At 35.4% G+C, this 14286-nt stretch overlaps 1 protein-coding gene across 3 annotated transcripts in view; it reads left to right on the top strand.

Moving 5' to 3' along the window:
* ATAD2B (ATPase family AAA domain containing 2B) overlaps nucleotides 1-14286 on the top strand; it is a 169537-nt gene that overhangs the window by 89606 nt on the left and 65645 nt on the right. For all 3 annotated transcript variants that reach the window (XM_040496165.1, XM_040496164.1, XM_040496163.1), the window contains exons 15-17: nucleotides 5772-5862; nucleotides 11135-11446; nucleotides 13771-13906. In XM_040496165.1, the coding sequence (XP_040352099.1) occupies nucleotides 5772-5862; nucleotides 11135-11446; nucleotides 13771-13906 (539 nt within the window). The remainder of the gene's footprint in view (nucleotides 1-5771; nucleotides 5863-11134; nucleotides 11447-13770; nucleotides 13907-14286) is intronic.

Below are 14286 nucleotides of genomic sequence, written 5' to 3'. Positions count from 1 at the left end.
GGTTATATGTCTCCACTTAGCCAAAATAGCTTTGTTCCCATAAAAATAATGTTTTTAGAATATTAGTGAGCTTATAAATAAGAACCCAATGTGCAAATTTTCATAGAAATGACCATAACATCATATTTAATTTAGAGCAGCAAAAATTATTCATTACAGTGTATTTTTTTAAAAAGAATGTATAATTACACAATGTATAGTCATTGTGTAAAATGTTAATATATTATACAAGTTTTTCCCCTAATTCTGCTTGATATTTTTATTATTCTTGGTTTGGACCAGTTTATTCATTGACTTGTCTTTTCACGAGGATCTCAAGTTTGAGAGGGAGAGATCTATGTAGAGAAGATACTATATTTAACAATATTTTCTATGTAATTTAACATTTTAAGCATAAGTAAAACGTTTATAACATATCCATACAAATATAACCTAAGGAAAGAAGATGCTATTTATGAATATATAATATACACACATGCACATTTGTAATTGTTGCATAGCTTTGATTTAGATCTCCATGTAAAATGCCTGGTTTACACACATAGATGTGAAATGCTGTGATTAGTAGGACAGTGTAGAAGATTATGGGGAAATGAAGGCAATGTTGCTGTTGTGTAGGACAGTTAATACTTCAGTTTGAAATCAGTCTACACATCCACATTTGTAGTTGTCTCAGTTTTGGACTATCTAACTTAGAGGCTTTACTTTGGTACTGAATTTACCTGACTTTGTCAGGATAGGAAACATAGAATATACAGCATTTTCATTACCCAAGTGCAGCTTCCAGGACTGTATCAATGTGTAGAGGTGTGCTTTGTTGTGGGGACAAGGGTAGAAGTGGGAACAGTCTATTTCAGCATGGGGAAGCACCAGTTATCTTTGTTTGGGACAACTTCAGTCCAAGCACATCTTTTAGGCTCTAGCATACGTGGAGAGTGTGTTTAGTTTTAAGAGACACAGTCTGTGTTCATTTCGGCACAGGAAAGCCATTATCTGAATTAAATGATTATCTTCTATATCACCCTAGTCATGTGGACCTCAGTCATGTATGCCGTTCACAATCCTCACAATTCATGCCGTTCACAATCCACACAAAAACAATAAACAAGGTCTAAAACAGCACTGTCCAATTGAATTTTCTCTAATGATTGAAATGTTCTGTATTTGCATTGTCCATTAAGCAGTGTCCAGTGTGGTAGCCACTAGCCACATGTGGCTATTGAGCTTTTTAAATGTCACTTGTGTGACTAAGGAACTGATTTTAAATTTTCTTTAAATATTTAAATAAAATAGCATTGTGTGGTTAGTGGCTTACCATATTGTACGGCATGGATCTCAACATAGTTTTCCATGTTATTTTAACTGTCTACGTTTTAAGGAAACTGCTTTGAGACCTAAACCTAAGATCATTTTTCTTGGTCTGTGTCTATGGAAAAGGCCTGAACTAGCTTTTTTTTTTGCTTAGATAATAAAGTCATGAGATTATCAAGATTAGATGAGATTATCAAATCCTCTGTCCTAGGGAACAGTCAGTAAGGTAAGAGGAAAACTATGTAAGTGGATTCTGGAAGCCAAGTGAAGAAGTGTAACAATGAGTATATGACTAACTTTGTCAGATGTTGCTAAATTAACTCAGGTGAGGACAGAAAATTGGCCATTGTATTTATCATTATGCTGGTCATTGGTGAACCTGATGGGAGCAAGTTGATTTAGTGGTGGGTGCAAAAAAGCTTGTCTGGAGTTTGGTTAGCTTAAGAAAGAACAGGAAGGGAGGAACTGGAGACAGTTAATGAAGGTAAGTTTTTCAAAGAGTTTTGCTGCACAAGGACACAAAGGATTGAGGTGAGGTGATAGATGTTGAGGGAATTGGAGGCAAGAGAACCTATGTTCTTAAAAAAGCTGAGACAGTTATTCAGTAGAGAAGGAAATTTTGGTGATGAAATTGAGAAAGAATTACCATAGTGTGTCCTTAATAGACAAGAGGGGGGATAGTATTTACTATATGAGTGGTGAGAATGACTTTAGATAGGATTTGGATAGTTCGTCTGTGATACTAGGGAGAAGACAGAATATTATGGGTACATATGCTGACAGGTGGACCCAGCTGCTGTGGAGAGTCTTTGGAACTTCTCTTTTGACTGCTTCAGTTTTCTTAGTGACTTAGCAAGCAAGGTCTGAATGAGAAGCTGAGTGTGCAGATAGAGAAACTGAACTAGTCTGCTAGGAGATAGGCCTAATGAATGGCTTAGGGAAGGATTGAGAGGAGTGTTAAGGTTCCATTTGGCCATTAATTTAAAGCAATAACCAGTCAATGTCTCATGTTAGTCCTGTAGTTTGAGCGGTGGAATATCATGACTCCTGTTGTTTGACCAACTATTATAAAAAAAAAAAAAAAAGTAAAAGTAAGCTCTGGTTCTTCCAAATTTTACTAATTTTGTTAACTCTTTATTAGCAAAAAATAACACATATCTTCTTGAAGCAGTGATGCTTTTTAATTTCTTTTGTTTTTATTACCACCAACACTTAATGATTATTGTTATGTGTTATGTGTGTATTTATGAATCCTGAAAAGTAAGAGCTTGAATGTGGCTTTGAATCTTTCTTTTTTAATTTAAGAGAGAGAGAGGGAGAGAGAGATGGAGCACATGTGTGTGTGCAAGCAGGAGAGGGGTAGAGGAAGAGAGAGAGAGAAAGGGAGGGAAGAAGGGAGAGGAAGAAAGACAGACAGAGAGAGAGAGAGAAATCTCAAGCAGGCTCCATGTCCAGTGCAGAGCCTGACATGGGGCTCAGTCCCATGACCCTGGGATCACGACCTGAGCTAAAATCAAGAGTTGGATGCTCAGTTGACAGGCGCCCCTGACTTTGACTTTTTAATAGTAGAGGAAGCTACTTTCTAGTAGGGGAAGCCATATAACTTATATATACAGAGGGAGAGAGAGTTAAAGCACATAATGAAGCATTTCTAATTTAGTTAATTTCATCTTCTATTTCTTGTTTTTATGATAAAGAAAGGAGACTCTGGTTGATTATATAGAGAAAGAGCAAGGCACTAAATGTTTTAGAGACCTGACAATAACTTTTGACCTTAAGTGATTAATTTCATTTCTCTAAATTTTTACTTATTTTGTAAAATGACAGGGTAAGAATAGATATTTTTCAAGGTATCTTCCAGCTTAATTTTTTTTTTTTAATGTTTGTTTATTTTTGGGAGACAGGGACCGAGAGACAGAGTGTGAGCAGGGAAGGGGCAGAGGGAGAGGGAGACACAGAGGCTGAAGCAGGCTCCAGGCTCTGAGCTGTCAGCACAGAGCCCGACACGGGGCTCGAACTCACAAACTGTGAGATCATGACCTGAGCCGAAGTCAGACGCTTAACCAACTGAGCCACCCAGGCACCCCTTAAATTTGTTTTTTTGATGTGCTTCTCATTCTATGAGGGTCTTCACTAAGTGGTGCCTGTGCTGCTAATGAGGTAAAATAGATTCTTGATGTCATCTTCTAGAGAATATAAGCTCTCAGGATGACATTGTATTTGGATCTCGATTTTATACTTTTTTTGGTATCTATTCAGGCAGATACTTTGAGTTTGAAGAAAATAAATGTCATATCATTGCTTTAATTTTGGTAGCTGAACACCTAACTTAGAACTTGGAATTAGAGCAATAGCGAGTGATATCAAATTTTACCAACTTTTAATTTTTTATTTATTTAAAAAAATTTTTTTAATGTTTATTTTTGAGAAAGAGAGACAGAGCGTGAGTGGGCGAGCGGTAGAGAGACAGAGAGAGGGAGACACAGAATCTTAAGCAGACCCCAGGCTCTGAGCTTTCAGCACAGAGCCCACTGTGGGCCTCAAACTCATGGACCGTGAGATCATGACCTGAGTTGAAGACGGCTGCTCAACCATCTGACCCACCCAGGCGCCCCTTTTATCAACTTTTTAAACAAAATTTAATGTGTATTTATTTATTTTGAGAGAGAGAGAGAGAGAGAGAGAGAGAGAGAGAGAGAGAGGAGGGGGAGGGTCAGAGAGAGAGAGGAGAGAGAGAATTCCAAGCAGGCCCTATGCTATCAGCCCTATGTGGGGCTCAATCCCACAAACCAGGAGTTCATGACCTGAGCTGAAACCAAGAGTCGGATGCTTAACTGACTGAGCAACCCAGGTGACCATCAACTTAGCTTGATGACTTTGAAGTCCTTTTTGTTCTGGTGCTGGACCCCAAATTCCTCATCAAGCCAATAAAATTAACCTCTTGGTTATAATTTGCTTTTTCATAGTCTTTAAGAAGCTCAAGTAGCAGTGTTGAGGGAACAAGTGTATTCAAGTTTTACAAAGTGTTGTTTTTTCCTTGAAAGAAGGCAAATGTGAAAGTAAAATTCTGATATGCCTCTTCATGATGGTAATATCAGCTGATTATGGATTCTTACTACTTCAGTTTCTTTTTTACTGTGGAAGAAGAAGACATTTCATTTAATTTGAAACCAAGATGTTAAAATTTTGATTGTATTATATAGTCAGATTTAAGGTGGAGAATGCTATGTTGAAAAAAAAAATCAAGGTAGAATTGCTCAAACATTTGACTTTTTAAAATGAATTATATTAATATTTACTGAAATACTACCTTGTTATATATTAAATGCCAAAATATCAACTAACCTACAAGATAATGATATGCATTATATTTCTTTAGTTCATTGAAAACTTTTTCAATTGAAAACTTTTTTTCAAGTTTTAAATTGTTGTTTACTTCATTGGCAGTCATAATACCTCATGCATGTGATAGAACCAAAAGTTCTGTGAAATCTGAATCTGTAGTTTCAAAGTTATCCCTGACTGGGGTGCCTAGCTGGCTCAGTCAGTAGAGCTTGTGACTCTTGATCTCGGGGTTGTGAGTTCAAGCCCCATGTTGGGCATAGAGCCTACCTAAAAAGAAAAAACAAACAAAAAAAAACAAAAACAAAAATAAGTTAGCTCTGAGTAACGTATGCAATTGTTGAATCATTATGTTGTACATTTTAAACCATTACAACACTATACAATTATAATTATATTTCAGTAAAAGATTATAAATGTTATAATACATTAAAGTGTTTTTTATATGTATTTAGATGGTAAAAATGATCTGACGTAAAATATTGAAACTTAGTTTTGAATCTAGTCCTAGATGAGTCAAGATCAGTCACTTAGTCACATGTGCCACTAGTCGATTCCTTCACCTCTCAGAATATTAAATACCTTGGTTTGTTAAACAGAGACATGATCTCTACCACATATTATTGTATTGTTATTATGGGAAATTAGAGTTGACGTGGATGTCATGGTATTGAAATGTCTTTTAAAATAAATAGTTGTTGGAGCGCCTGGGTGGCTCATTTGGTTAAGTGTCTGACTCTTGATAACCAGCTCAAGTGGTGATCTCGACGGTTCATGGGATTGAGCCCTGCTTCAGCCTCCGGGCTGGCAGTGTGGAGCCTGCTGGGGATTCATTCATTCATATTCTCTCTCTCTCTCTCTGTCTCTCTCCCCCTCTCCCTCCCTCCCTCCCTCCCTCCCTCTCCCTCTCCCTGTGTCCCTGTCAGTCCCCCTCTCCCCCTGCAAACCACCTGCAAGTCCTCTCTCCCCCTTTTCAAAATAAATAAATAAACTTAAAAAAAGAAAAAAACAAAAAAACAACAGTTGTTTTTCTTGGGTATGGTTAGTGCATAAATTTGTTCCAGCTAATACACTTGAGAGGTTGGTGATATTTTATTTATTTGTACTGTTTTTCTTAGGCAAGAAAACACATTTTACAGATCCATACCAGGGATTGGAATCCAAAATTATCAGATGCTTTTTTAGGTGAATTGGCCGAAAAATGTGTTGGTGAGTGCTATTATTTGAATTCTTTCATTGTTACTGTTTGTTCTGCTGGCCCTTTCCCTTTATGTTTGGAATGCGAATGAATATAGTTATGTCTGTGTGCAATAGATGGCTGACTTTGCCTTTAAATGTAACACTTATTTTGAACATTTCACTTGAAGTTTGAACACTTCTAAATTACAATTTTAGCTGCCATTAGGTGTTTGATGATTAACAAAGCTAGTAGTAATATGTTTTCATTGAGTGCTGGATTTCCATGATATTACTGCATTGTGTCCTTTTAGGAATTGTTCTCTCTCAGAAATTTTACTAAGAAAAATAAGCTTAACCTTGAGACATAAAGGTCCATGTCAAAGGCAGGACTGCAGTCTTTTACTTTGCAGATTGGTTACCTGATGGGCTCATCTTCATGCCTGTGGTCTAGAAAGAAGTTGAGTGAGAGGAGTCTTCAAAGACAATACTTACTGGCATCTGCTAGTATTTCTCAAAATACAAAACTGTCCAATTTAATGTTATATTATTCACAGAGTGGAAGATCCTCCCCACAGAGTGAATGAATACAACTGTCCTAAAAGGATATAGTGAGAGTATTTTATGTACATACATGATCATACATAGGAGATGGAATTCAAGGGTTTTGCAATTCAGGGTTTTGGCTCTAATTAGGTCTGAAATAAAAATGAATACAGTATTAAACAACTGAATATACACCCTGGTATTTCCCCTTCATTCTTTTTCTGTCTTTTGTCTATTTTCCTCTTATTCTCTCACAAACAAAAATTAAAAAATCTTTCTCCATGAATTTTTTAAGCATTATGAAAAAACCCCTAAATAAGTTCACTAACTATCAGCAGTCTACTTGGGAAAACTTTAAAGTTACCAAAACCAGAAAGAGTAACTTAGTTAAAAAATCATTGTGATCCACCATCAAATATTAAAACTTAAATAGAACATTAGTCCATTCAGTTAGCTACATCCGAATTATCCTCTTCATCCACAGGGACCTCCATCTCCGAAGCAGCATACCTCAACTTTTGAACCACAAAGACCTCGACATCTTCTGGTGAGGAGAAAACGTAAATCTCTCCAGCACTACTCCAGTTTAAGCTTTGCCTGGTATAAGAGAGCATGCGCCAAACCCATTTCATGTAAATTTGGCTTGACCTTTGCAAAGCCTTGTGCTGCTTTATGGGAGAGGGTGGTATTTGGTACAAAATCCAGTCTTTTCCCTTTTTGAAATTTGCCCCCTTTTATTTCCTGCTACTTTTAGGATATTATTTTATTAGAGTACGGATCAGACTGGGAAATCTTTGTGGATTCTTCTGTGAATCTGTCACAGAATATCCTTAACTGAAATAAGCAGAAGTCTTCAAATAGTTTTGGAAATTCCCTAAAAGATAGGTATTTTAAAATTACTTGCTATTACCCTATTTACCATCTGAAAGATTACACTCTAGTTCCTCATCCTAAATATTAGAATCCCAGTTTCCCTTTTCATTTCCAAAGGTCACAACTTCTCATTATTCCAAGTGATTTATTTTAGCTTTAAAAGTCAGTTTCTTAAGTTTAAACATTTTTGAGACATAATTTCTTACAGGACTAAAAAATTTCTCTTGCCTTTTGGGGATGGTGGTGGCCGTGGTGGTGGTTTAGAAGAATCTGCTTTTATGGATATACACCATTTTCTTCCTGGAGAGTGACATAAAAATCCATTATAATTAAATGACTTCTGTTTTTGATTTTGACATTTATTCCATTTAAGAAGCCAGTTTCACATAAAAAAATGCAGGTCTTCAAACAGGAACAGAATAGTAATAAGTTTTAAATTCATTATGAACTTAGCATTTTCTGTATCCCAAACATGTTTTGACATGTATGGGTTAAGTCCAATAAAATATATGCCTAACAAAAGGAGTATGTAGTCTTGATGAAAAACTGTACAGACAACTGACCTCTTGTAGAGGTTATGGATTTGGTAACTTTTACCTTGAAATAAATTCCCAAGTACTTGGAGGTGTTTGCATGCATAATAGGTGTGATTTTTTAAAGTAGTCCTCACATAATTTCGGTGTCCAGGTCACATGCATGAATAGTAGGAGCTTAAGGTTATGGGGACCTCAAACCTAATCATATTTCTCTATTTATTTTCACTGAGAGGGCCAAAACAATGAAAGTTTATCAGTGAGGGGTCTATCTTGTGGACCTTTGTTATGTTTGATGTTTTACTTAAACAGTAACTTCCTAAAATTTTATTATTACCTTGTCTAGTCTATAACCTATTTAATAGCTTGTATTTTTAGTTTTTCAGACAAATTCCATTTCATTGGCAATATTTAAGAATGCTTTTTCTTGGGGTGCCTTGCCTGCTCAGTTGTTAGCGCATGAGACTCTTGATTTTGGGTCATAAGTTCAAGCCCCCACATTGGGCATAGAGCTTACTTTAAAAAAAAAAAAAGGAATGCTTTTTCCTTGGTATCTAGATATTTGTGTGTGTTCTTCAGTATTAGAATTGTAATGGTAGAATTAATATGATCATGGAATTCTTATGAAAGGGATGTTGGTATTTTCTTTAATGTCAGCTTTTAACTTTCAAAAGGCTGTAGTGTGTTTTCTGTATATCTAGGATGATCATATTACCTACATCTAGTTTTCTAAATCAGGACCTTTTAGAAAGTGAAAAAATATACTGTTAATTATGATAAGACAAGAGGCCTAAACCAGGACATGTGATACTAAATATAACTTTTTAGCCATGGTTTTCATGTAATTTTAATTGTTTTAGAGTCTAGTAAAGGAAGTATATTATTAATCAAGTAGTTCTCAGTGTTTTCTTTCGTATATGAGAATCACTTGTAAAGCTTTCTCAAAATATACATTTATGATATTAAACTGCCAGACATTCTGATTCACTAGGTTTGTTGGGAATCTGGTGTTGCAGTTTCATTGTTGAGTAGCCAAGACTGAGAACCCCAGATATAAACCAATAATTCTCATTCACGGGCAAATGTAATGAAGATAAATCCATTCTTTTAGTCTATTGATTATGATAATCCAAGTGAAAATTTATTTCTTTAAATGGGGTCTATTGTGAGAAACTTTTAAATTATCTTTAGTAGATTAAGAGAAAATGAACAGCGCATTACTATTATGTATGTTACTGACATTATGTCAAACATAAATGTTATGGGCACCACTTATATAGAATACCTTCTAATTTTTTTTTTCTGTTTTGCATTGTTTCTGAGCTTGTTTTTTTTAAATTTAGGCTTTTGCTCTTAGAAATAGGATCATATAATATATTCTCCAGCTTTGTATATGCTTTTAAAGAAGAAAAAGAAATGTAGTTGTTTATGTTGTTTGAAGATGGTAGTTTATTTTTTACTTGTTCTGAAATGGTTTATTTGATTAACTGTTTATAACCGAGCTGGTATTTTATTAAGCTAATATAACTACGATATATATGGCATAGGAAAATGTACCTTTTTTTCCAGGTTTATTCATTGAGAAATAGAATATAAAATGAAAGACTATTGGTAGTTTGAAGAATTGTTTGGTAGATTGATTGCTGTCATGGGACAGTGTTAGTGCTTAATCTGCTTATAGTTTTCTGAATTAGATTCTTAACAGTCATACTAAATTTTCCCTTAACTGAATAAATATTTCTTGAAGAATGCAATATTTTTCTGTTTTTTCATAATTTTCATTGAAATTTTTATTTTTCATTAATGATTAAAGAATTTAGACATCTTCAAAAAAGATGAAAAATCTAGTAGATACAATTCCTCCACTTTTTATGATCTTATGTGGTAACGTTATAGTCTTAACTAACCAAACTATAACCCTGGAGTTACGCCTTTCTTTTCTTATTCATTCTTTCACTCAAGAAATATTTATTGGATATCTACTGAATGCTAGGCCAGGTATTATTTTCAGTATATGAGATATGTTAGTGAACGAAACTGATGAATACTCGTACACTCACAAAACTCACATTCTAGTTGGGGTAGGCAGACAATAAACATAAGAGGTAAATGATACGGTGGTACATGTTATGGAAGAAAGGGAGCAAAGAGGATTTTTCTGTTATTTGTGGGACTTGATGAACAGGATTGCCCTACTAACAGTAGAGGTACATTTCATTATAGATGTGTGAGTCACTTACAGTTTGCTTTACCTGATTTTGTGCCTTAATGTTCTTTTTCTGCCAGTTAGTCTGGGGCTGTTTCTTTTCTGCTCATAGTTTTCCTAATCACCATTTTTATTTCATTATTCAAGTGTTTCACAAGGTCATTGCCTGGAATAAAAAGATAAATAAGCTTGATGCCACTCTTTGAAGAGCATAGCGTTTAGTTTTAAAACTGGTTCAAGTAGTTCCCTCTGCTGGCATAACTGATAAAAGTGACCAAATGCAAGTTTAATTGCTGATATAAAAACAACGTAGCTGGTTTGAGTTTTTCTTCATTTTTGTGGTTAAGACCTAAGAGTTTATGTGTGTTTTTGTATGTATTTGTTGCTTAAATGAGTGAAATGACTTCAAAGCCCTAGGGGCTTGATCTGTTAACTACAATAATTAGTTACATATGGGTAATGGGTACTGTAATACACTGTGTTTGTATAGACTTTAGAACTAGATTATCCATTGTTTTAAATTAAACATATATAAAAAGGAAATTAATATGGAAATTTAATGGATTCTTATTCCCTTTAATACCTTTGAAATTATGATAGATGGTGACAACTTTAAAGTATAATTTTTCAGGTAATTACATATAAATTTGTGGTTGGCACTCAAAGTTGGTAGTAGAATGACTCTGTTTTTGAAATTTCTGCATATATTCTGCTTTGTACTGCTCCCTTATATGTGTTTGCAAATTAATGATATTAGAAAAATTTATGGGTAAGTGTAATATCTTGAGGACTAAACTGATAATTGGGAATACTGATGAAAGATTGATATGAAACTTACTCTTTAAACACGTTTCCTGAAGAAAATTGTACATTATAATCAGTGTTTTTGGCACAAAGTACATGGCTTCTTATAATATCATTAGTTCATGTTTTGTTAATGAAAATATTCAGAATACTTTCTTATTACTGAGTAATTTTATTAGGTGATTTAAATGGTCAGTTTTTCCTAACAAAATTGCATATAATTATTGATTTAGTATTATTTCCGAATATATACATTAATAAAGATGTACATAGTTGCAAGCTATAGTTGGTACTGTAAGAATGAACTTAGTACCTTTGTTATTCTTTTCCTTTTGTGCATTAGGCTACTGTGGAGCTGATATCAAGGCCCTGTGCACTGAAGCTGCCCTCATTGCCCTGCGGAGGCGATATCCCCAGATCTATGCGAGCAGTCATAAACTGCAGCTAGATGTTTCCTCAATAGTGCTCAACGCCCAAGATTTTTACCATGCAATGCAGAATATTGTGCCTGCTTCTCAGCGTGCTGTCATGTCTTCGGGACATGCACTGTCCCCCATCATAAAGCCACTACTGGAAAGAAGCTTCAACAACATCCTAGCAGTCTTGCAAAAAGTGTTTCCTCATGCTGAAATTAGCCAGAGTGACAAGAAAGAAGGTACTATAAATTACTTTTTCATATTGTTAAAATGAAACAAGTATAGGCATAAATAAATTCTGAGTTTCGTCATAAGGTTATTTATATGTTATTCTTTTATATTTGCCATGAATACAGAAAATGTCTCTATTTCACTCACCAGGATATATTCCAGGCCTGGCATATTGCCTAGCATATGGTAGTTGCCTAGTGAATGCTTATAAAAAGAAAGAATGAATGTTAGTTCTATTTGTTATTGCTTGGGAGATTCTATCTTAACATAGAAGTGTTATTCTCTTTAGAAAAGTTGACTATAATAATGATGGCTTACATTTAATTAATTAATTTAAAGACTATTAAAAAATATTTTTTAATGTTTATTTATTTTTGAGAGAGGACAGACAGAGAGCTTGCAGGGGAGGGCCAGAGAGAGAGGGAGACACAGAATCCAAAATAGGCTCCAGGCTCTGAGCTGTCAGCACAGAGCCTGATGCGGGGCTCGGACTCAACAAACTGTAAGATCATAACAGCCAAAGTTGGATGCTTAACTGACTGAGCCACCCACGTGCTCCAAGACTTTATTTTTAAACAATCTGTATACCCAACAGGGCTCGAATTTAAAACCCCCGAGATCAGGAGTCACATGTTCTACCAACTGAGCCAGCCAGCACCCCTGTATTTAATTTATTATAAAGCCCTTACATAAATTGTCACTTATTAACCCCCAGAACAGTCCAGTGGGGCAGGTACTTTTATACTGTAAAGGAGGAGACTGGAAGACTTAGGGATGTATTCACTTATTTAGGGTCATTCAGTAAGTTCCAGTGCTTACTCAAACCTAGGGCACCTAACTCTAGAACCTGTGTTCTTAACTATGTGGCTTATAATGTCCCTCTGGATTCAACTCATCAAATATATTTTGTTGTTCTTGGCAGTGCATTCTGCAGTGTGCAGTGCGAATGGAGTGTAAATCATTAGTAAGGGAGTAAATCAGAACCTGGTTGTATAAGGTCTTGAATTCTAGCCTCAAGATTGGACCTGAGATACAAATAGGAAGTTACCTTTGAAAATTCATTAAGGGGTGCCTGGGTGGCTTAGTCGATTGAGCATCTGACTCTTGGTTTCAGCTCAGTCATGATCTCATGGTTTTGTGGATTTGTGCCCTGCATTGGGCTCTGTGCTGGCAGCAAAAGCCTGCTTGGCATCCTCTCTCTCTCTCTCCCTCTGTCTGCCCCTCCCAACTCACTCTGTCTCTTTCTCCCTCAAAATAAACAAACATAAAAAAAACAAGTCATTCATTTACAGGGAAACTTTAGGTTCATATACTAACCAAAGTAAGGCCTGTGAACTTTGAAGAGAAGGCAATATGCTTTTTAAAACATTTTTTAAAATGTTTGTTTATTTTGAGAGAGACAGAGCAAGTGCAAGGAGCGGTGGGGTGGGGGTGCGCGCGGCGGGTGGGCGGGCCCCCGGGGGTGCTGGCAGAGAGAATCCCAAGCAGCCTGCATGCTGTCAGTGCAGAGCCCAGTGCAGGGCTCTGTCTCACAAACTCTGAGATCATGGCCTGAGCCAATATGCTTAACCAACTGAGTCACCCAGATGTCCCCAAAGTAATAAGTTTTAATTATCTTAATTTTCCCAGGTTTTAGTACCTTATTTGGCAGGTAGTCTGCACCAGAAAATTGTTCAATTAATTATACTAACATAAAAAATACTATATATAGTAAAATCATCAACATTCAATGCATTTTGCTGTCTTTATAATTTATATTTTTCAAAAACTATATTTTTCAAGGATAGATTCTCATGAAATATCACATGAATTACTTGATTTCTTAAGTTTGTCAAATAGGAGGTTAAATATTTTATTATGTATGAACTAGGTACTCTGCTGCAAATTGAACATTTCTTTTCTCTGATTTTCATAACTGAGGATATGTATCTTTTTCCCAATTTTTTTTTAAGTTTATTTATTTGAGAGAGCTCATGGGTGTGTGTGCAGGTATGCACAAGCAGTCAAGGGGCAGAGAGAAAGAGAGAGGGAGAGAAAGAATCCCAAGCACGTTCTGCACCATCAGCTCTGAGCCCGAGGCAGGGCTTGATCCCAGGAACTGGGAGATGATGACCTGAGCTGAAATTGAGAGTCAGATGCTTAACCTACTGAGCCAAATTATTAAAAAAGACTGCAGTTTGTCAATTTGCTTGGTTGATTTGTATTTGATAGGTAACTTGTTAATGGTACATGATTTTTAAACCTGTTGTCCTTAGCTTTGGAGGGGCACTAATATTAAATGACTTTGTAAGTCTCATAATCTTTGGATTTTTATTTTTTTTTTTTGGAATAGATATAGAAACTCTGATTTTAGATGATAGTGAAGATGAGAATGCTTTATCAATTTTTGAGACCAGTTGTCACTCAGGATCACCAAAGAAACAGTCATCAGCTGCTGCTATACATAAACCCTACCTTCATTTTACAATGTAAGTAACATATCAATTTTTTAAAAATTTAGAGTAATATTTACCACTTTATGGTTAGAATTATGGTATATTATTACTTATGGTTGTAACTTTGAAGACTTTGTTTTTTTCTGTCGTTTGGATATAATTCGGGAACATTTTTACTGTGTATGCTTTTTATCTGTGGTAATAAAGTGGTGTATTGGTCAACTAAAGATGATTTTTTCTAAGCTGATTGTGTGATTTCTTCCCTTCTCCTTCTTTTTCTTTCTTTTTCCCCCTCTTTCCTTTTTTCTTTCTTTCTTGCTCTTCCCTCCCTTTCTTTCTCTTTCTCTCTCTTTTCCTTTTCCTTTTCCTTTTCCTTTTCCTTTTCCTTTTCCTTTTCCTTTTCCTTTTCCTTT

The sequence above is a fragment of the Herpailurus yagouaroundi genome, unplaced genomic scaffold (genome assembly GCF_014898765.1).
Source record: "Herpailurus yagouaroundi ecotype Mexico unplaced genomic scaffold, PumYag 188, whole genome shotgun sequence".
Taxonomy (NCBI): Eukaryota; Metazoa; Chordata; class Mammalia; order Carnivora; family Felidae; genus Herpailurus; species Herpailurus yagouaroundi.
The sequence above is the reverse complement of the archived record's forward strand: the minus strand, read 5'-3'. Positions and strand labels throughout refer to the sequence as shown.